Genomic DNA, 22,166 nt, shown 5'->3' with positions numbered 1-22,166 from the left:
GGAGAAGAGAAAGACAACTTGGCTCCTCGGAATAAGTGGGTAGTAATTAAACTGAAAATTCCTTGTTAACCTGCGTAGCTGTAAACTAGACTGCAAAAACACCATTTCAACTTTTTGCGAAAGGTAGTTAAGGGTATGGTAACTAATGACGTCAAAAGAAATATATCCTATTCACTCACGCTTTAGTGTCGACATCCTTGACAGAAAGTCGCATGGATTCCCATGTGTATTCGAGAAATGCCGATTGCTGCAGAAACAGACGGAAGAGTAACGCAAATGCTCTTTGACATGAATTTAATTGGAATTTTATGAAGCAATTTCATTTTTTTGATTTATGTTATCAGATTTAAGTGAATCATTGATTTCAAATTTCAATTTTCTATTCAGTTTATATTTAGTAAAGAAATATGCAGAGGTCAATAAAATTTGACAAAGTCTGTTTTGTTTTATAGTACAAAATTCAGTGCATATATGTATCAATAAGGGTATTGTATTAGCGGAAGAATGGTGCAGAATTTATTTAAAATGTGAGAAGGTACAATCCTTTAATGTTTAAGTTATATTTTTATGTTTAGTGTGCATAATTGATCTTAGGCCATCAGCAAATATTATTGAAACGATATACAGACTGTTTGAAAGACTGAAAATATCATACTACTTTTCACAACATTAATATTGTAGACACAGAAATGCGTATCTTACCTGTAAAAGGCGATTCAGCCGATTGAAATGCCGTTCTAAAATTAAAAGTCACCAATAAGAAAAAATTAAATACAATCAAAAGGTAGAAATAGAAGTTCTTAATAAAACAAATAAAGAAAACCAGCATAGTATATCAGATTTCTTGAAATACGAAAACAGTTATACCCGTGTATGGAAGAATTGCTTCGATGTTGTCCTTCATATCTGGCAGCTCAGTCAGTTCATCGGGTGATTTAAACTTCAGGATAATTGACAGTGCTGCAAGAAGAAACCAAGTTGGTAGCAACTATTGATCGGCCATGTGATGTTTCGAAGAAGTAAAGAGAAAATAGTCAGCACAGGGAAACAAGCACGTGAAGAAGAAAGTGACCACATAATTTAAAGGAAAACGATGACGTCACAAAATACATTTTGCCTGAAGTGATTAATGAAAACCAAGACCAAATAAAGGCAGTTTGCTAAGGAATTACCAAATACTCTTGTTGCTATATTCCCGTATATTCGATAGAGATCCAACTTTGCTATCACATCGCCATTTTTCTTTATTAGCATATAAGGTCCTTTTGGGTAATAAAGTTTAAATCAAAAAATCTAAAAAAAATTCGATGAGATTAAAAATGAAAATTACCTGATTGTGTAGCGTGGCAGTTTTTGGCATTTGTGTTCCAGTCTCGCATATACTTGAGAATCAAATCTTTAAAATTGAAAAGCGATATTGGTAAATATTTTAAACAAAAGCATTCAAAGAAGAAAATGAAAGAAAATACAGAATAACGTCTTTCAATTCGAATTCTGACAGAATTCGGTGACACAAGCGCGGATAAGAAAATCGCCAAATTTCATCCAATCCCTCTTTGGGAAGCATGAAGTCAAACTTTTTTTTTTTGCATCAATGACTTTTTTACCAAGAATAACAAAAGCCAGTTTAGTCACAATTCCTTATAGAAACGACACATGTTCGAAACAGCAATATTTTCAACCATTAATGAAACATCACTGCCTCTTCGATTGCCTTTAATTCTTTATTGGTTTGCTCCAGAATCTAGCCTTGAAATACGTCGCATTAGAGAAAAAAAGAGCAAAATTGAAAAAGTCAATGTAAATTTCACCAACCTATTTGATCGTCTCGCAGCCCACTCAAGACTGAGGCTAGCCTCTCCTCTCCATTGGCGTCAGCAAGTAATTCTAAAAAGCAATGAACAACAAAGTGACTTCATTTGAAGCATTCCTTAAAGGTAGTAGAGATTGGCAAATTGGCACTATAAAATGGCATTTTATGTAGAGAACCCCTCACCCCTTAATTTTTAATTAGTAGACCCAACTCAGCGATGCTTTACATTAGAGGAGATACACAAGTGTCAAGCAATATAAAATGTCAAGAAATTTTCTGTTCGCATACCAACTGATTTTAAAGTGCTTACCTTTTAAAATTGACAACACTGTAAACGGTCTTTCAAGTGATAGCGCAAGGCCGATGGCTTTCGTAAATTTCTTCTTGCCAAGCAAATTTGATAATTCTTGGTCCCTTGAAGATAAAATGAATTACAAATATCAAACTTATTCAGCCCTACACCTTAAATTTAATTTGATGTACTCAAGGTACCATGCAACTTCAAACACTGGGCAGAGAATAGACAAGGAGAGTTCATTTTTCTCCGCCATAAAGTCATTTTTTTCTTTCTTACTACCTAATTGTACGAGAAATGGAGAAAGTCATCACTTATCAAAAGAGTGGAACATATCCTAAAAACAATTAAACAACAGTGAAAAGATTCCTATTGTGAAATTAAACCCCAAATTCTAAAAGACCAATAAACAAAACCAAATGTTTATAAAACCAAATGTTAAAGATATCAACACTCAAATGTGAATAATACTGCTCCCATTTGCTAAAACAACAACCCCACGTGAAATTTCTACAATATTCTTCGTAAAACTAACTAATAAAATTATTTAAAACTCAGTTATTTGATACTTAGTCCTTACCAATACATGATACTTAATGAAAAAAATAACATAAAATAAAAAATGTAAGAAGTTAACAGCTCGGTGGCTTTTTATTCGTGAATCACCACGATATACTTGATATTTTTCAATACAATACTGTCAAAAAGTATCAAAGTCTGAAAAAGAGATCAGCTCAAACTCTCTACAACCCTTTTAGTTGTTGTCACCCTCAATATTATCATACTCTAACAGAAACATCATAGGCCCACGAAGTTTTCTGTTTAAACTACTTCTAATAACTTCTATCTGTAAATGCTTACTTCAGAATCATATTCTCTTGCTTGGCCTCTTCTTCTAATCTTTCTTCCTCCGTAACATCCTAACAGAAAATAATTGTAACTTTGATAACAACTAGAGTACCATAAAAAACATCATCACAACACAAAGTACAGTGACATTGAAACTGAAACGAAGATCAAAGAATGGAAAGTAATGGTACGGCTTACTTTGAACATAATTCAAGGAAAGAAACATATAAAGACAACAAACATCACGGGCTCTCTATATCTTTTTCTGAAGTTTCAACTAAGAGACTGTGGATAATTTCATAACTTCGATTCCACAAGATGTTAACAAGGCATATACTTATTTGTTGTTGGTGTAGTGACATTTTCACTTACCTTCCAAATGTTCAACACAGAATCTCCTCCTCCTGTAACAAGAGTGTCTTCAGTCTTGTTCAAAGTCAACGACCAAACCTAAAACATAGTTTATGGTTCATGGACCTTGAGTCGAAGGTTTTTTAACTTCAATAATCTACTTGCCTTTCATAGGAAGAACAATATTACAAATAGATTTAAAAAATCAAAAGTATTGTTGACTTCGACGAGTTATAAGTCAGTATCTTTACCAACTTGATAGAACGAAAATGCAAAGCTACTTTCTAAAAAAAAGGTATTAACTAAAACAAAGAGATTGAAGACTTGAAGAAATTAATAGATTCTACATTACAAAGCCAAAGTAAACTTTGAGAAACACACTTTATCTGCATGCCCATCCAGAGTATTTAGGCATTCGTTGGTTTTCACATTCCATATTTTGATTAGGCCGTCTGATCCACTAAAATGAAAAACAAGTTTTGCAAATTTAACGTAAATAAATCACGTTTGCTAACTGGGTTATGAGAAGACTACTAAACAAAAAAGTTGTTTAAGTTCTATCCATTCACTAGACTTGCTTTCGTGCATTAAAAGGTATAAGATAAAGTCGTCTCGGAAAGGTGAAGAAAAAGTTTGATCAACGAAATCAACTAAAATTGATTGATTGTCGGAAGGCAAACAATACCGGGATGCTTTGCAATAATTGACATTCCAAAATGTTAGAAATCCGATTCTTAATTCAAAAAACAGGTATTCACAATCTTCCAGGGGATTCCATGTACTTTAGTGCTTTATGATTGACAGCAGCAAGGCAAAGATTTATGAATACCTTGATATTATCTGCATCCCACGTGTCATGAATTCAAGCCTCAGCACCGAATTGGTATGACCTTCCAATGTCTAAAACGAAAAAATGCTTCTTAAATTCAAATATTTATTAACATTTGATTCCGTCAATTGTTTCTAACAAGGAAAAATATGTCTCAAGGGTATATAGGTTTTAATATCTAAATTTTTTCATTTTGAATTCTAGTTTTGATGATTACCACATCGTCTATAATCTAGGCTTGGATGACCTTAATCTAGGCTTGGATGAACTTAATCTAGGCTTGGATGAACTTAATCTAGGTTTGGATAAACTGAATCTAGGCTTGGATAAACTAAATCTAGGCTTGGATGAACTTAATCTAGGCTTGGGTGAACTTTAGAACAACTACTCTGACCAAAGTATCTTATCAAGTCAAGCAAACATTAGCAAATTTCTCAATCCCACCTTCACACAAGTTAAATCTTTAATTGCCCATAGCTTAATTGTCGAGTCGGCTGATGCTGTTGCTAGGCATTTATCGACTGGAGAAAACGCTGCGCACCAAACTCCTCGTTTGTGACCTCGCAGCGTCCCGTACGTGCCTCCGTCGGATGCAAGCCATAACTAGAATCCAAAAGAGGCTGATGCATTATTTAAAAATTACCAAAAAAAATGTTTTAAATCAAAATTATATTTAGTTATTGATGTCTTACCCAGCCAATCAAAGATAAAGCTTCCTCTTTGTCTCAAAAAAGGTTTGATGGCCTACCTTTGCTGTTTTATCTTGAGACCCCGAAGCGATGAGTTTGTCATTTGGAGAAAACACAACAGAGTTGATGTCCTAAAAACATATTTTTGCATGAAGTCTATTACAATAAAAGAAGTCACAATAAAGAATAAACTATCTAAAAAAAGTTGCTATTAAACGTAGAAGATCTTTCTGTCGCAGTATCTCCAGAGGCCATACACATTTGAAATTATATATCTTTTTAAGTATCAAACCCATATGCAGTAAATTTATTCCTTTTGAAATGACGAAAAATGGGTAAAGCGTATTTAAATAATTTTATTCACACTTTAATGCTCTGGGTCGATAAAAATTGAAACTTTTCTGCATCTGTGTTGTTTGACAGCATGCGCAGTAAATTCTGAGAACAACTGAAGAAGAATATCATGACAAACCTTATCATGGGCCTTCACAGTCCACACAGCTTGAATCTTTGATAAACCATTATCCTGTCAAATTTATTCATAGATATGATAAAGACTAACTCAATGAATGGATAAGGTTAGAACTAATATTTTTTTAATGGACGAGGCTCTACCCTCAATCGAATATTTTTTACTTTTTATATTTCTTTGTTCTCTTTCTAAAAGTAGGCATGGTTTAGTCAGCACACAGAAGTTATTTCTTGCCTTCCAAGGAAAACAGGATTTTGATATGCCTTCTAAGTGATGTTTGCTTTGCATTAAGTAACTCCATCTTTAGAGCTTAAACCTATGGTATCACCTCAAATATTTGTGGGACTTTCCAGCACTTCAGAGTTAGATCTTGACTTCCAGTTACTAAATGATCGGTGCTTCTTCTGTTGAAACAAGTTGAAAATGTACCTTTACTTCAATGTAATTATAATAATTATAAGATGTCTGCCTATTTCAAACATATTAAACAGAAAGAAAAGCTAGCAAAAGCAACACAAAAATGTGTTCAATGATTTTAAAGGTGCAACATCATCCATAAATTCTTTCTGGTCTAGCAATGACCTATAGAGTTTGATTTCATCTAATGAAGTTGCATAAAATGGGATAATTTGCCGACAAAGTACCCCTGCTTGGCAAAAAACAAAATCCCAAATGGGAACTCCTGGCGAGTAACAGCAAAAGGGACTTCGAATGTTACACTAGGTTTGAGATGCAAACAGACTGAATGAACACTGATCACTATAAACGATGAAAGAATATTGACTGAAACACAAGCAGATAGGAGCAGCAAAACAAAGCTCGTACCTCATTCAGAGAGGTTTTCCTTTAGTAAAGGGATAATGCATATAATGTGAAAGCCTGTGTAAAGTTTGATAGTAAAAAAACTTCAATGTTACTCTTTACATCTCTGCTCTTTCTATATACTCTGAGCATCAGAAGGTAAAGAAAAGATCAAGTCATGGAGAAAAGATCACTGCTTTCTATAAACTGCATTACTTACTTCGGCCAAGCAATAGTTCCAACTGCATGCGTATGGCCAACACCTAAGGCCACGCATGAAAAGGTTTTGTCATCGCCTAGTCTCCAGATCCTTAGACTGTTATCCTTTAATAAATAAAGCAAAATAAAATAGGAGAAAAGACTTTATTATCAATGTGAGAATAAATTCAAGTTCAAGATAAAGCCATTGGAAGATCAGTTAATGAATTATGATTTACTTAGGAAGCAAAAAGGCCCTCTCAAAATGAAGTACTGCATATCAAGCTTTTTTACACCTCTGCTATTCTAAATTTGAAAGAAGCCCTCATTTAATAGAGAAGACATTTTAGAAAAAAGATAAAGCCTGGCCAATAATATGTGTTGAGCCTACCTTTGAACATGAAGCGATGTATTTGCCATCGAAACTTGCATCTAGTGCCATTATTGTATCTAGAACGGGAAATTATCATGTGCCACAATTAACAAGCTAACAAACTACGGGAATTAAATTAAATAACCAAAGTATACAGTATTGCAAATAAATTCTGCTATCATACACACAAAACATTGTACTTTGCTTTTATTTCACTAAAATCATTAAATCGCAGTTTTACCAAAAACAAACAAGGCACTTACTAATGTTTTACCAAAGACTTCAAAAGAGAATCTCTTCAAAAATTACAATGGAAGTTCTAAATGTTTCCACTGTCAAAAATCTCAATTTAAAACAAACCTGTGTGTCCATTCAATATTCGGCAATCCATTGTTTCTCTGTCAATAACTTTAACATCAGGGCTGTTTGATGCGATCGAGAGAAGGGAGTGGTCTTCCCCCACAAACTTTAAGTCCAGAACTTCGTCCAGGTGTCCGACAAACTATATACGATAAAAATATATCAACAAAATAAAAAGAGTCGATTACTGTCTAATTATGTTAAAAAAGCTAGGGAGTTCTCTTAAATATACGGAATGAGAGAAAAAACAATAATAAACATTTTGTCAACGAAAGTAGAGATGCAACTAAGAGACGAAAACGACGAAATAAGTTACCTGTTTTAAGATTTTCAGTGAATTCAAGTCATAAAGGACAATATTTTGGTCATCGGAAACAGTAACGATGCAATTAAGAGCTTCATTGAGGACACACTGGATAACCGTTGATGAAGGAGCAGGGTTTTCACAATTACTGTCCACAGCTTTATTTGCAGATCTTTCTGGGGCAAAGATGCACTTGCCATCACGAACACTCCATGCCCGAATGATGCCTGGAAATTTGATGCAAACAGTCAACTTGTGTCATACTCTGAAAATTTCGAGTCTGATAAGCGAGCATTAAATATTGAGAAAAACTGACATCTTTTCTTGTGTTTACAATAAATTGGGTCAATGGAAAGTTTAACAGTGCACAGAAAACCAATGATATTTGTCGACGATGTTTCAGAGATTAATTATAGAGTGAATTTTTACACAACAGTGTCCACAAATTGGACCAAAGATATTTACCTTTTTCACCAGCAGTTATAAACTTAACATTTTGTTCCTTTTCTGCTGTCATGCACCATTCTAATTCCTTGTCACGAGGCAGAACAATCACAGATTCCACTGCCTGTGGAAAAAAGGAAGCAAGTAATGATTTCAAAGTACCATTTCGAATTAACTTACTAAAGTTACCCCCCCCCCCCTCACGTTCCGTTCCTAGCCGTTTACATTAAAGAAAACAAGTGCTTTGCATGTTAGCGACAGAGAAACCAAAGAAGCCTTCTCAAACTAGCACGATTCCAAGATGCCTAGAGTAAACACAAGGCCTATTATCGCTTTTTCAGGCACAGAACCAAAGAGTTCCGTTCTTTTTTTCTGTAGTGTAAACGGGGTCTTGATGCAACTACAATCCTGGCCAAAAGGTTAGTGGACTTGAGAAGAAACCCAATAAAACTGCAACTTTACCCCAATAAAGTTATCAAAACCCCCCATCCCTGCAGCAAAGTTGGTTTTCTGGAAAATACCCAAGTAACGGCAATCGAAATGAGTAGAAATAAGTGTATCAATATTGACTGTGGGGGGTGGGGAGCGTATTTGTTCAAGACAACAATTCGCCAGCCAGTCCAACAACTTTTGGCCAGGATTGTAGTTTAACAGAGCAACCTTTTCGAAAAATAACAGGTTCACTAGCTTAGATTAAGTTTAGTTAACTTTCAATATACTTCATCCAAAATCGTCCCAAATTCCCGTAACAAAAATATCAATTTGACGTAACAATCATCTGGAGGCGGCCACCGCCATGTATAAAAGGGCGCACCATGATTAGACAAATCGTGCTTCAGTTTTCACAACTGTGAGTATCGGTGCATTCCACTTGTGGATTTGCACTTGGTTTCGTGTTCTTGTGTTTCTTACGAGCAGACAGCACACGGCGAAATGGCGAGTTTCAGTTCGGACGGTAGCGTCCGTTGTTGGATATGCTTGAGGAACGGCGAGAATCGGTTTTTCAACGGTCATGCCGCACGGAAAGTTCACGAGGAGACGGTGCACGCACCACGTTACTCCCAGGACAATAATGGAAATGCAGATGCAAGTTATCGTTGGTATACCAAGGGATATGCATCTCATACCACAAATATTAACGGTAAGTACGTCTTTCGTTGTATATTAGATCAATTTACCTTACAAAATTTGTATCACGAAAGTTAATCGAGAATCGAAATGAAAGCAGGTATGAAACCTTTGCATAGACACCACTGCATCGAAATTTCGAACGAATGATAAACATTGGTATTTCAATGTATAAACCTAAAAATTTTCTATACTACTACATCTAAAAATTCTAAAGGCCTGTTTTTATGAGCAATAACGAACAATAACCAAAACCCCCCACCAATTATAGCAATCATGTAACGTTTCCTCTCAATTTAGGGTATCATTCAAACAACAGTGCAACGCCTACAAAGTTAGGCAAAGCATGTTTCAACCAACTTGAAAATCTCAGAAGGAAACTATATTTCCAAGAGGAGAGAACAGCGGATACCCCAGAAGGCCTTCATTTGGCTAAAATTGAACAATGGCTTGAAAACGGACCCGATGTTCGCCAGTACGAAATCAAGTCACTTAACACGAGGTAATTTCATCCATTTTAAACATCTTCTTGACAGCTGTGAACTCGTTTTTATCATGCAATGATTTAATCAACTTTAACTTGATTAAACATCCTTTACACAGAGTCAAACAAGCTCAAGATGAGATCAATGCTAGAAAGGCGATCATAAAGAAATTGCAAGCAGATCTCGATCATGCCCAAATGACCCTGACTGAGTCTCAGGTCAAAGAAACACAACTGCAAGAGGAGCTTGAAGCAGCTAAAAGGCAACTAAAGAAAGCTACAAATGAGCTTCACCTTGCACTGGGTAAGCAGAATAACGCGTATTCGACAGTTTTAAGCAATCTTAAAGATATTTCAGAGATTGCAGCGACTAAACTTTGCTTCATAACAAAGGAAATGTCACCAAACCATTACTAGCTTCAAAATCACATGAAGTAGTTTAATTTTGCAAAAATGAGCAGTGGCCTCGGAACAGGAGATGAGCAACCTTCAATTTCTCGAAAACTATTGGTTCTTCTAAAGATTTTTCTTCAAAACTTGTCAATTTTTCTGAAAAAAGACTAGTTTCACACGTGTATCTTTCGTGAGTTAACGTGCCTCAACGATCTAATTTCAAAGGAGAGGAAGATTTCACAGAAAATTCTTATTCTTGTCCAGTCGTCATAATATTCCTATTATTGACATTCCTATTACTTCACGTCAATGCCATTTCAGGGGTCATTGAACATGAAAGGGAACAACGTATACAAATGCAGCAATCGATGGAAAGTCTTCTGAAGTCGCAGAAATTGCAGATAATCAAACTGCGAGAGGAACTTGACAACGAGAAGCTGGTGAGTGATAGCTACTCTATATCTTAAATACCAGATGAACATTGTATGAATTACTCAATATGAAGAAACACCTCCTATGTATAGATGAGTCACTTACAATAATTCACAGTACCCATACAAATATATCTTGCTTTTCCCTGTAAATCAAACCTCAAATCTAAAGACCAAATTTCTCTTGCATTCAGATGTCCAAAAACAAGGAAAATGAATACGAAGATATTATTATGATCAAACGAAGAATGAAGCAATTGGAGCAAGAGTTGATGGTTGAAAAACGCTTGAAGTTCGAAGTCAAACACAGCAAAGAAGAATGTCAGGCTGAGATTGACGAGCTGCTCTTAGAAAATGAAGAAATCAAAAAGAAGTTGAGAAAATATCATCATGATCTTGAACGACTTCATGACGAAAACAGGTCTCTTGTCTCCGACTATAACTCCATGATGGACAGAGGTGAAGTCATAGAGGCAGAACAACAGCATCATTTGATGCAAGAACTCATGGAGGAAAAATTTCAAGAGGTGAGAGCTGGTTTTGTTAATGAAATTGAAAGATATCAATTCGAAGCTAAAGAATTTAAGCAAAAGTTCGAGCAAACTGCTGCAGAATTAGAAAAAGCTCAATCTGAATTGGAAGCAGTTGTTCTGTACAGACAGGATGATATTGACAGACTTTTAAAAGAAAAACAGGCCCTGAAAGTCGACCTTAAAGGAAAAAAGACAAAGCTGCAGTGCCTAGAAGCTTTAAATGGTGAGCTAAAAAGCAATCTGAAAGAAAAGGAAAGTCAACTAAGCCGATTTCAAAGCTTTTCCAGCTACAAAGAAAGCAATGGGCAACTAGATGCCTCTGAGACACCAATTTTAGAGAAATTCAAGGAGATCGAGCAACTGCATATAAAAGTAGAGGAATTACAAGACATAAATCCTGACGAAAAAACATTGAAGTTCAAAGAAGAGTTGGATCAAGTAAAGAAAGATCAACTTGTCAAAAAAAGGGAGATTGATAACTTTAATAAGAAAAATGAAGAGTTGAGACAACTTTTGAAAGAGCTTCAAGGAAAACTGCTCCATGAAGAATTGAGCCACGAGGAGTATGTGAAATCAACAAAAGAGCAAGAAAGAAAATTAGAAACAAGTCTTGCCGAATTTGAACAGGAGAACATTTCCTTGAAAAGAAAACTAACAGATGCAGAGATTCAAGCACAAGCACACTCAAAACAGCTCTTAGACATGAAAGAAAAACATAGAGAACTCACAGAGAATGTTGACAACAGCATCGAGCGGGAGAAGTTTCAATCAGTCATGGATCAACTCGATAATCAAAGCTCTAAAATCGAGAGTTTGTTGAAGGAGAAAGAAAATCTTGAAACATCATTTAAGGAAGAGCAAGAAGATCTCAATGACAAGCTAGACAAAGTTCTTGATGCCAATGTTGATCTGGAGAAAAGCTGCATTGACCTAGAGAGTATTTTGGAACAAAAAGAAGCAACAATCAAAACATTAGAGAAATCTTTGAAGGAAATACAGGAAAATACCAAGGTAACAACAGCACCTTTGGCTGAAGAGAACAAAACACTTAAGGATGACCTTGCAAAATCACTTGATGAAGTTGCTGCACTTAAGGCTCAGATAATCAAGTTGGAGAAAGATCTCGAAGCAAAGAAACAAGAAGCAACAGAGCGTTCGAAAGATATCAAAGAAAAGATTCAGACTTTTGAAAAAGAGAAGGTGTCTGCCAAAGGCCAAGTATCAGATCTAATGAAAAAGATCAAACAAATACAGGCAGATATTCACACCAAGGAACAAAATCATCAAATAGAAAGTCAAAAATTAAACGAGCAGCTTCAACAAGCAAGGTCACAAGAAAAGAAGCTTGTGGAGGACAACCTGAATCTTAAGGAAAAGCTTGATATGCAAACCGACATTGTTACGGATCTGGATAAAACAATCCAAAAGCTACAAGAAGAAAACAAAGAGCAAGATGATGCCAAATCTTCGATAGCGAAAATAAATGGTCGCGTTACTGAGTTAGAAAGCAGCTGCTCAAATTTGAAAGCAGAGTTGAAATCAAAAAAAGAAGAAATTAGACAGTCTTATGCAAAGCAAGCTGACCTGTTTAAGAAGATCAAAGACCGAGAAAATATGTGTGACATGCTTGAGAAAAAGCTTTCTACAACAGAAGAGCAAGCAAAACAAGAAAAAATGCATTGGCAAAACAACTCTAAGAAAGATTTTGAGCAAGCTAAATCAACAATTGATGAGCTGACAAAAAGCAAAGAAGAACTGCTTACTGAAAACATGAAACTGAAAGAACAAGTCGCTAGTTGCGAGCAAAAACAGAAGCATCGCATAACTGTTGCTGGAAAGGAAAACGAGCTATCTGAAAAACTTCGAGAGATGTCTATGAAACTTGAAGAGATGAAGGAAAGAGAAAAGCTAATCCAGAAGCATAATTATGAGATTAAGAAAACACTTGATGCAAAAGATCTTCAGCAACAGAAACTGGAAGAAGAAGTTAAAGTCCTCAATTTAAAGCTGGAAGCTAAGGAAGGTGAGGACAATGAGGCCATATCTAGCATGGATGCTTTGAAGAAAGAAGCTGAGGACTGGCAAAGAAAATTTGATGATCTTGCCTCTACCTTGTCCGATACTGAAGCTAACATAGAGATGATTGCTAAAAGGTCAGCAGCAAAAGAGAAAGATTTGGAAGCACAGAAGCAACACATAATGGAAGACCTTGAAACTGCCAAATTTAAGCTGAAAGAAAAAGAGGCAGAACTGCTTTTGATGCAGAAAAGAAGTCAAAACAACGAATTGTTGTCTAAAATGGTTGATGAAAGGGCAGAAGAATTAAAAGCAAAAAATCAAAGTATCCAGCAGCTTGACAAGGAGAACAAAAAATTAGTCGATGAGACGAAAAAGTTGGAACGAGTAGTTACTGAATTAAAGAGGAAGACAAAAGAGCTTGAAACAGACAACAATGAGTTGAAACAAGGAAAGGGAGTCTTCGAAAAGCAGCTGGAGGAGCGAAAGACAACATCTCGGATTCTCAAGAACACAGAGAACGATTTAGAGAAAGCATATGATGAGATTCACGAGCTGAAAATCGAGAAGAAAGAATTGCTTCTAAAATGCGAGCAGCTTCAAACAAAACTCGGTAAAATGGAGAATCACCAGACAGTTGAAACTGAAAAGTAAGTTGAACATAGAGCTTTAAATATGTTTATAAGAGTATTTTGTAGACATGCTTTATCTTCATGAACTTTTTCCACGTCTTTGTCCACGAAATGTTTCATTTATTCTTTTTAAACATTCCGTAAAAGTAAATTAAAGCCACGAGAAGGGGACCTATCTAAATATTTAGGCAGCTTAAATGTTTAGGCAGGGAAGTATGCTTAAAAAAGAGGTGTCTGATAAATATCTTTGAAAAAGATTAATATTGACGCCTTTTATATTCCAATTTATAGATAATAGAGAATGTTGCAACCAAGATTTAGTCAATGAAAATGTCTTTATCTTCTTCAGAATCATTAAGGTCATTTAATGAGTCGGAAGAAAAAATGGAGCTTGTTTCAAATTTTCACAATGGAAGAGTGGCTTAATTGAATTTTGCAGTATTAAAAAAATTTTTGCAGAATTTTGATTTTTCCAATTCTAATTTCAAATTTCTAATTTTTCAATATCTAGGACATTACAGTTTTAACTACGCCCATCCCTATATACCATCATTCGTATCTGTACATATTAATCCATGTTGTCAAATGTCACTTTATCTTATGCAAAGAAAAACGAGTAAATCTACTTGTTTGATAAACGTTTATAATTTTTACCTTTAGCACTAAAGAGAATTTGGCCAACAAAGAGAGCTCTTCCAGTAGTTACGAATCTGACTTTGAAGAAGACAGCCAGTCTTCGGAAGAAAGCAACAATGATGAAAAAACAAAATCAGTAAAAGATTGCGCCTCTGATAAAGAAAAGTCAGCAGAAAAATCGAGTGAAAAGGAAGATGTGACTTTTGGCGACGATGACGCCTTTTTGGACATATCCGAAGAAATTATGGAGTTTGAGGGCGAATATAATGTCACTGAAGACATTACAGTAAAAAAAGATTATCTTGCCAACCATCTCGATGAATATGATTTTGTTGAGGCTATAGAGCCACTGGAGGAAGATAAAAAGCAAGAGAAGAAACTTGGAGACACCCCCGTCAAGGACTGTACTCCAGCTGAAAAGAACACCAATGAAGTTAACCCTCACAAAAACCACGCTGCAGAAAGAGGACATGGGAGAAAACAAGAGCAAAAAGAAGGTGAGGAAAACGCTATTTGTGATATTTTAAAAAGTATGAAAACTGGAACTAGAAATGGAATACTTGTGGTAGTTGTCATATTGCCTCTATATCTTTGTATTGTTATTAATTTTATTGACAGCTACTTTTGACCAGCGGAAAATTTTAGGCTGTATTTGCTTGTCAAAAAATATGCATCACCATTGCGACACTAAAACGATAATGAAGAAGTTTAGAAGCATTTTAAAAATTAGTTTTAGCAAAAGCATGTTCACGTTTGCTGAATTAAGAACTGGCAAAGAGTTGTTCTTGTAGATTTGAATGATCTTTTTTACCATTTTCTTGTGACAGAAGTTAGTTCAAACAAGTTTGGAATTGATGAAGAGGAAGATGACATGCTTAGCTCGTTCGTGGCAAAACAAAAGACAAAAAAGACAAAATCATCTTCAAAGATCACAAAAATCCCATCTAAACAAAAGCAGATGGCTAAAGATTTGGGTTTTGACGACGATGTTGAAATCGACGATCTCATATCAGATATCGAAATGAGTGACGAGAGCCAAAGCAAAGGTGACAAAAAAACCAAAAAGGCCATTGGGAGTTCCAGTTCATTAGACGCATCAAGCCCCTCAGATTCAGGCAGCGACTCAGACACTGGCATCAAACCACAGCAAAGTGGACTTTTGTTTAGTCCATCTTTTACGTCACCAAAACCACTAGGAAGAAACATGCTGTTGCCTGCACTTCGGGCGAAACCAAGATCGTTGCCCTCTTTACGCAATTTCAAGAAACCAAAATTTTAATATACTTAACTTTCCAATTATTTGATGTGTCGAATTTTTAATATCTCAATAAGTCTTTTGTAGCTGGCATTTTTAAACATTTGTATATTGAATTGAGTTTGTGTATCAAAGATTTTTCAGTCAAAAAACATGACTCGTTCTTGCTTAAGTCTTGGCTTCTTTACTTATTGAAAACAATTTTTCTTGTTTGGCAAATCAAAAAAAACAAAGTTCGGGCCTCGAACCTCCAACAGGGATTGGAAGAAGGAATAGAGGAGCAATAAACGAAATATTTAACAAAATATTTACTTCAATTCAGAACTAATAATCTCGCCTAAGTTAAGGGCTGTTCAATTTTCCCAACGAAGTGGGACATTTCATTTGACTGGGACATTCTATATAAATAGGGCCATTTAAGAAATCCCATTTAAGTGAGTGATCCCATTTAAGTTTGGCAATTTTATACGACTCCACATGTTCTAATGAGCGCAAATACGTTGTTACCTTCGTTAAAAGAAACAATCCTTACCTCATAGACTGGTATAGTTTTTAATGATTTCCTTGTGGCAAGATCCCACAATATTACAACTTTGTCACGTCCAGCACTGTAGTAAACAAAATTGTACGGTAAATGCTACAAAGTATAGACTCAACACAGAATACTAAGTCATAAAGCTCTTAGGACCATTGAATAGTTAACAATTAGTTTTGAAATTTGTTACTTTTGCGATCCAACAGTACTGGCTCACTTCATAGACTATTCAGTCGCCCATACTGACCCTGTTGTCCAATTATATTATCTTTTTTACTCTTTCACTCCTAGTTCCCTAGCTCCATTTAAAAATCATTATCTCAAAGAGCCTTCTCTCCAATCGATTATGCTAGGTACTAGGTCTCTGCATTGCTGTTCCGACTTAAAGATACCAGGCAAACTTCATGACATGACATAATGACATTTTAAAACATTACCTGATCATTTTCTCGTTGTCTTCGAAGAATGATAGAGAAGTCACATTACTGTAGTGGCCTTTAAGCGTCGAAATGCATCTAGGAATTATAAAAAACGAAACAATAATACATTTGCCTTGTGCTAATAAAACTAAAATTTAAAGTGCGTGCACATTTTCAAGTGATTTTCCATGTCTAGATTCTTGAATGGTTGTTATCTATAATAAACCCATTAATAATATCAAAATTCCACTAAAAAACATAAACAAATGTAAAATTATTCAGTTTTCTATGCGCAAATGACCAAGCTCCACCCTTCTCAAGAAACCGTTTGTCGCCATAGACAACCCTACAACCTAAATTTCGCTAGAGATAACAAACTCATAATGTGCAGTACATAAACATAGCATTTGCTGCTTCCTTCGTCATCACTCACGTGCTAGTATTGAGATCCCAAATCCGAATGCAACTATCAGCTGACGATGAGAACAACATCAGTTTTGTCGGATCAGGGTGAAATTGCACCAAGCTAAGAAATAAAAATATAAATCAATATTAAGCACAATAGAAGACAAAAAACAATGAAGCTTTGATGTTGAATAAAAATTGAAATTGCTTCTACATTTTCAGAATCATTTATAAGTTGATAAGACATGTAGAAAAGTGTCCATGAATAACGTGACTGTGTGCAGTGAAATTCAACTCAACCAATTTCATTCAACCAATTCAATTCAATTGATTTCATTCAAACAATGCACTATGTTTAATATACTCTTAAAGTCGATATGCAATAAAATATCGTTTTTCTATTACATCAGACACAACGACTGGCCAACGCTGCTTAATACAACTTGTGAGAGCCTTTGAAAGCCCTTAAATTCCTTGTATACAAATGTTCTTAAAAAATCAGCTCTGTTTTGACCTGAAAGCTAAAACGAAGACTATATCCGTCTAATCATAAAAACTTTAGAATTTTAGAGCTAAACAAAGTAGAAAAGTAGGAAAGCAAATAATTTTGGTTTTTCAAAGCCAAGTACTGGGGCTTGAGGGCAGACTTGAAACATATTGTTACATCTGTGAGGTGTGTTGGTTGATCAGTTTAACTAATGGCTGCAAAGTTCCGATCAATCCAGGCATTCATTCACAGATCAAACCCAGTTTTCCTATTAAGAACTTTACAGGTTTTAGCAAAGGATCGAATTTAAAAATCTGTTGTTTTGAAAAATTGGCAGAAATTGTGATGTTTTAGAGACACAACGAGAATAGCAGTATAAATTATCCCTGGCTATCCAGTTTACAAGAAGCGAACACTGCAGCTTTTGATCAGTAGACACTTTAATTATTCATATGATCTCACACATCTGGGCTCCAGTCGACTTCCTGGTAATTGACAAAGAAGCTACAGCTAATATGGTCAGAACTTATAAAAAATACTGCACCTCAGGTAAAGAGCATGATCGTTTACACTAAAATTCACTAAATATATCACAATTAGGCACTTACTGTACAACTCCTTGAGAACCACGTAAATTGTGAGTGCAATATTGCTTAATTATATCCCAAATCTTTATGGTACTATCCGATGACCCTGCATCAATGAAAAACTTTAAATTTCAGCCTGTGAGTGTTAGAATAGATTTACCAGAGACAAAACAATGCTCATTTATTGAAAGAGTATGTCAAATTATTAGTTGAGCAGTTGAAATGAAAAAATGGAATTTTCGCATGGTATTCAAATACTAAATGCAACTGCATCGTAATGCGAAACCAATAATAAAACGATTATTTACTACTGCATTATTTCAGAAAACTCTCTTTGTATTCTTTAAATTTTCCATGCTTTTGGAGGTTCATTTGAAGGGGCATTTAAGCGAGGGGTGTTTTTTATAGTTGACGCTTAATAAAACCATTAACATGATTGTTGACAAAGATAAACGTAAAGCCATTAACAAGACTGTGTAAAGAAACCAAAAAAACCTTATGAAAAAATCTTACTAAGAGTTAAGAAAAAGGATTGCAACCATATATTTTGACTACAATTAATTGAAATGACTCTGCAATTACAGTTATTTAGCTTTCCTCAGCAGCTTTCTCTTTTAAAATATGGGACTTTTTAGAGGGGGGGGGGATTAGATAGAAGTCATTTTTGCATTGTAACACTATCAAGGGAGCATTATAAATATTCAACATTAAAAAAACGAAAACAAAAGAAGCAAGAGAAATTATGAAATAAAGATTTTAAAATATCCTCAAGAAGTAGCAACCATGTAAGTTAACCAAAGCACACTTAATTACAAATATCCTCCTTTCAAAATAACATCAAAATACAAGAAACAAATGAATGTGTTCAGTTGTAATTAAACTGGAAGTTACTAACCTGTCGCAAGCAATGTTGATGTTGGATCAAATGCCATGCTGACAACTGGTGCATGATGAATAGCCTAAAGAGCAAAAGACATAACACTGTGTAGGTTGAAATTCAGTCATTTCTAGAATGAGATAGAGGAAGAAAGAAAGAAAGTGCCTATATAAAGTGTGAGTAAGCAATACAATGACTGCAAGGTTGGACTTTGCTATTCTTGTTGAACAGATCATGAATATTTACAATGAATCGTCAACCCCTTAAAACATGTAAGCATTATAACAATAATGTGAATGCTCAACAAGGCTAGTATATGATGTCAGCAATGCCATGATGGAATTCTATTGTTCTGTAGCAAATTCCAATCCCTCAGGTGGGGCAAACAAGGATAAAATTCACAGTGGATAGAGGCCACTCTTTTATTTTTTTGGCCATGGAACTTCTTTAGGAAAAATAAAAATACTTTTTGAATGAAATTTTATTGATAAACAATGAACCTTGATGTAATCACAACGATGAATTCAACCTTGTGCAATTTTTCACATAATATCTAAAATTGAACAAACCTTCCATTTTCTAGTGACCTTTTCATTGACCCAATCCCACTGTCTTAGTAATAAACTTCTGCTAGCTGTCACAAGAATCTACAAATAAATGCAATTTTTCCATCAGGAATCTTGGCAAGAAAAATTGTATTTTGTAAATGCAACTTTTCATTGGCTTAAGAGAGTCCTTTGGAGAATTCTCAAAAACAAACAAAATTAGCAGTCAGCTGTCAATGGATACAAATAATTCTACAAAAGTAATGAACATTTTGATCATAAATTTAACCTCACCTCATCATTTGGGCTCAGAATGAAACATGTGGTTTCATCTTCATCCTGGCAAAGAATTGATATTGATATATTACTTACTGTTATGTTAATAGATTATATATAATACTTAAATTTATATTGATAACTGTACAAAAAGCATAGAAAAGCAAAGGATGAAAAAGGTGCACAGATTCAAGCCAGTTTGTAGATTTTTTAAAGCAAAATGGATTTTGAAATTATGAAACCATAACTTATTAACAATACTTGGCAACAAAAGCATCAAAGAGAGCATTGTACCATAAAAACTCCTTTATCCTGGAATGAATTATCAATGTAGAGATATATATACGTGATAGTTCTAATATATTTGTGATAGTAGGATATATCAAAAATTGACTGTAGAAATAAGTGGGAAAAAAATAACCTCCTGAAGTGATTTGGCAATTCTTCCTGACTTTGTGTCAATGATTTGGATTTTGTTTCCACAGCCACAGAAGTAGTTGCTTCCAGTGGAAGTGAACTGTGAATTAAACATTGAACAATAACTTAATATTTTAAAAACCATTTCTAATTAAAGGGGCAAAAATATTTAAACAAGACAATAATTTTTTAGGATTAACTTCAGATCTGGTACAGGAAAGAACACATTTAAACAACAATTGATAAAACATCATACTTGTAAACAAACAAAAGATCAAATAACGGTTTGCAGAAATATGATGTAACCCTAATTAAGTGATATACTGAAAATATAATACACTAATTATAAACTTACCTGTATGTTGCCTCCCGTATAAAATGCCTCTAACTTGCTTTCAACTTTGAAACTAGAAATTAAAATCATTCAAATTTAGGCTTGATTCTAAACTTCACAAACCAAGTAAAAAACAAACTGAGTGGCCTGTTACGAAACTTCTGTTTTTTCACAGGTCACATTTTGGCCAGTTTGTAACAGATCCAGCTGATTCAGCACAGTAAAAATCATTCCAAGAATGCAGAGTATGGCAGTTTCCAACAAGATCTCAGGTGTACAGGAGCAAAATTTAAAGTGAGCAAATGTGCACTTTGGCATAAGTGTACCAGTCTGGATTTCGTGGCAGTTTTTGATGAGATCTCGGGAGTGCACAATCTATTAGCTGGGAGTGCAAGAGTGCATTTATGATAAATGTGCACATTTGACTCAATACTTTTAGTTTTGGGTCTTGAACTAAGGCTAACAAAATAATAGAACATTTCAAACAATTGCAAGAGAATGACTGCAAAAAATATTCTGATGTGTAGCGCGAAAAGTCAGAAAAATTTTCTGCTCCCTTCGTTCACAAGGGGTTTTTTTCAGTTTTCCACATTTTGCCATGTTTGAAAAAAATTATTTTGAGCCACACCCAATCAACGCCCATATTCGCGTGTGCAAGAGTGGACTCGTAACTTAAAAAGCTGCCATGGAATCCATATTGGTAAGTGTGCACACCAATTGTGTTTATAGTTTGAACAACTAAATTCTAGACTCCAAGGATATCAATAACGATAAGAAAATGGAACTGATTGACAGTCACGCATATCAGGAACGCATATCAGTCAAACAAATTTGAGATGATAGGAAGATAAAGCGATGATAAAGCAAAAAAATGTGGAGGTGATAGGAAGCCACGTGCCCTTTAGCAAAAGATACTCCAAAATTCTAATTAAAATTGGATAAAACAGAAAGGCCAGTCTATTTAGATTCAATGATTAAGTGCATCTATAGGTCAACTTTCTTTGCTTGAAACCTAGTCTAATTGTTAGGCCGTCATTTGAGTGCTCCAGGAAAGTAGGACATATCATGATCAAAGCCTGGGCAAGTATCATTAACACTACAAGATCACTTTACCTTGTCTTGAGAACATGTTGAGATACCCCAGCATCCTTTACAGTTGCCATGATCTGTCAGATTTTCTTGATTTCTTTCCCCAAAATCCAGCCACGAGTTTTAGTGGTTCTAAAACAACATATTCATACAGCCTCGTTCCCATTAGCATGAATTTTGGTCATGGTTATCCTGTGGAAATCATCTAAATTTTACGACCAGGGGAAAACATGCATTTTACGACAATTTCAAAAACGTTTGTACAGTTTTACAGAATTCGAACATAGTCCAATGACATGGCCCCAATTCGCTGAGGGACCAATAAACACCAAGCTAGGCCAAACCGAAGCACTTGCCTGGTGCCGTTGGTGATCGCCATTCCATCGATGGATATATTATATATATCAATCAAGGCCTCTGGAGAAATGACCCCCAACTTTTTGCAAAGGAATAGAAAGTCTTTTGTTATGGGTGATAATCATTCTCTTGCCCACCCCTCCCCCCACTTTCCAACCAGTGTCGGAGCCCATGTTTATAGCAGCTATTTCGCATTGAAAACCCTAAACACTTAAGTTCTTCTCTGCTTTATTGGTTCTTTAAATCCTGATTAACAGTTCTTTCCATTTCTTCCTGCCTTGTGCTAGTTCCTTCAACTTATCAAGATCTTTATTTGTTCTCAATTTAATACAACCGATTGCATATTTCGCTATAAGCTACAGGTTGTATGAGTCACTAGATGAGCCATCATCAACTGAATGTCATTCTTGCATGAATATTTTGAGAGATATCTATGCGCCTGGCCTTTAACAATTAAAAACAACATTCACCATGAAAACTTATTACCAAGGCCGATTTGAAGGCAAGATTCGAAGAGCTGTTCTCACAACAAGATTAACGCCAAAAGTAAAA

The 22,166-nt window shown here is 35.1% G+C and overlaps 3 protein-coding genes across 8 annotated transcripts in view; 2 read left to right on the top strand and 1 right to left on the bottom strand.

Moving 5' to 3' along the window:
• LOC135689429 (transducin beta-like protein 3) overlaps window positions 1–22,026 on the bottom strand; it is a 107,423-nt gene extending 85,397 nt beyond the window's left edge. For 2 of the 6 annotated variants that reach the window (XM_089108560.1, XM_089108559.1), the window contains exons 1-29: window positions 21,282–22,026; window positions 20,190–20,241; window positions 19,839–19,934; window positions 19,436–19,480; window positions 19,166–19,243; window positions 18,615–18,678; window positions 17,741–17,825; window positions 16,674–16,766; window positions 16,259–16,336; window positions 15,819–15,894; window positions 7,800–7,902; window positions 7,347–7,561; window positions 7,031–7,172; window positions 6,689–6,747; window positions 6,320–6,423; window positions 5,627–5,702; window positions 5,299–5,352; window positions 4,886–4,957; window positions 4,582–4,740; window positions 4,138–4,208; window positions 3,690–3,768; window positions 3,330–3,407; window positions 2,970–3,028; window positions 2,124–2,227; window positions 1,816–1,887; window positions 1,331–1,396; window positions 868–960; window positions 703–737; window positions 180–247 (exon numbers count right to left, since the gene is read on the bottom strand). In XM_089108560.1, coding sequence (XP_088964686.1) covers window positions 180–247; window positions 703–737; window positions 868–960; window positions 1,331–1,396; window positions 1,816–1,887; window positions 2,124–2,227; window positions 2,970–3,028; window positions 3,330–3,407; window positions 3,690–3,768; window positions 4,138–4,208; window positions 4,582–4,740; window positions 4,886–4,957; window positions 5,299–5,352; window positions 5,627–5,702; window positions 6,320–6,423; window positions 6,689–6,747; window positions 7,031–7,172; window positions 7,347–7,561; window positions 7,800–7,902; window positions 15,819–15,894; window positions 16,259–16,336; window positions 16,674–16,766; window positions 17,741–17,825; window positions 18,615–18,678; window positions 19,166–19,243; window positions 19,436–19,480; window positions 19,839–19,934; window positions 20,190–20,241; window positions 21,282–21,331 — 2,426 coding nt within the window. In that variant the 5' untranslated portion in view covers window positions 21,332–22,026. The remainder of the gene's footprint in view (window positions 1–179; window positions 248–702; window positions 738–867; window positions 961–1,330; window positions 1,397–1,815; window positions 1,888–2,123; window positions 2,228–2,969; window positions 3,029–3,329; window positions 3,408–3,689; window positions 3,769–4,137; window positions 4,209–4,581; window positions 4,741–4,885; window positions 4,958–5,298; window positions 5,353–5,626; window positions 5,703–6,319; window positions 6,424–6,688; window positions 6,748–7,030; window positions 7,173–7,346; window positions 7,562–7,799; window positions 7,903–15,818; window positions 15,895–16,258; window positions 16,337–16,673; window positions 16,767–17,740; window positions 17,826–18,614; window positions 18,679–19,165; window positions 19,244–19,435; window positions 19,481–19,838; window positions 19,935–20,189; window positions 20,242–21,281) is intronic. The other 4 variants (XM_089108561.1, XM_089108562.1, XM_089108563.1 and 1 more) reach the window with 3 other exon arrangements.
• Window positions 9,810–13,721, top strand: LOC148960192 (uncharacterized). Its single transcript, XM_089108572.1, has one exon. The coding sequence runs from the start codon at window positions 10,409–10,411 to the stop codon at window positions 13,415–13,417; it is 3,009 nt and encodes a 1,002-aa protein (XP_088964698.1). The 5' UTR covers window positions 9,810–10,408; the 3' UTR covers window positions 13,418–13,721.
• On the top strand, window positions 13,999–16,544 carry LOC148960191 (uncharacterized). Its single transcript, XM_089108570.1, has 2 exons — window positions 13,999–14,528; window positions 14,859–16,544. Exons 1-2 carry the CDS (start codon window positions 14,276–14,278, stop codon window positions 15,308–15,310), a joined length of 705 nt encoding a protein of 234 aa, XP_088964696.1. The 5' UTR covers window positions 13,999–14,275; the 3' UTR covers window positions 15,311–16,544.
• Window positions 22,027–22,166: the final 140 nt, after the last annotated feature.

This window comes from Rhopilema esculentum, chromosome 5 (genome assembly GCF_057945365.1).
Source record: "Rhopilema esculentum isolate cy_ngs chromosome 5, ASM5794536v1, whole genome shotgun sequence".
In the NCBI taxonomy this organism is placed as follows: Eukaryota; Metazoa; Cnidaria; class Scyphozoa; order Rhizostomeae; family Rhizostomatidae; genus Rhopilema; species Rhopilema esculentum.
This window is presented reverse-complemented; position numbering and strand designations above follow the sequence as displayed.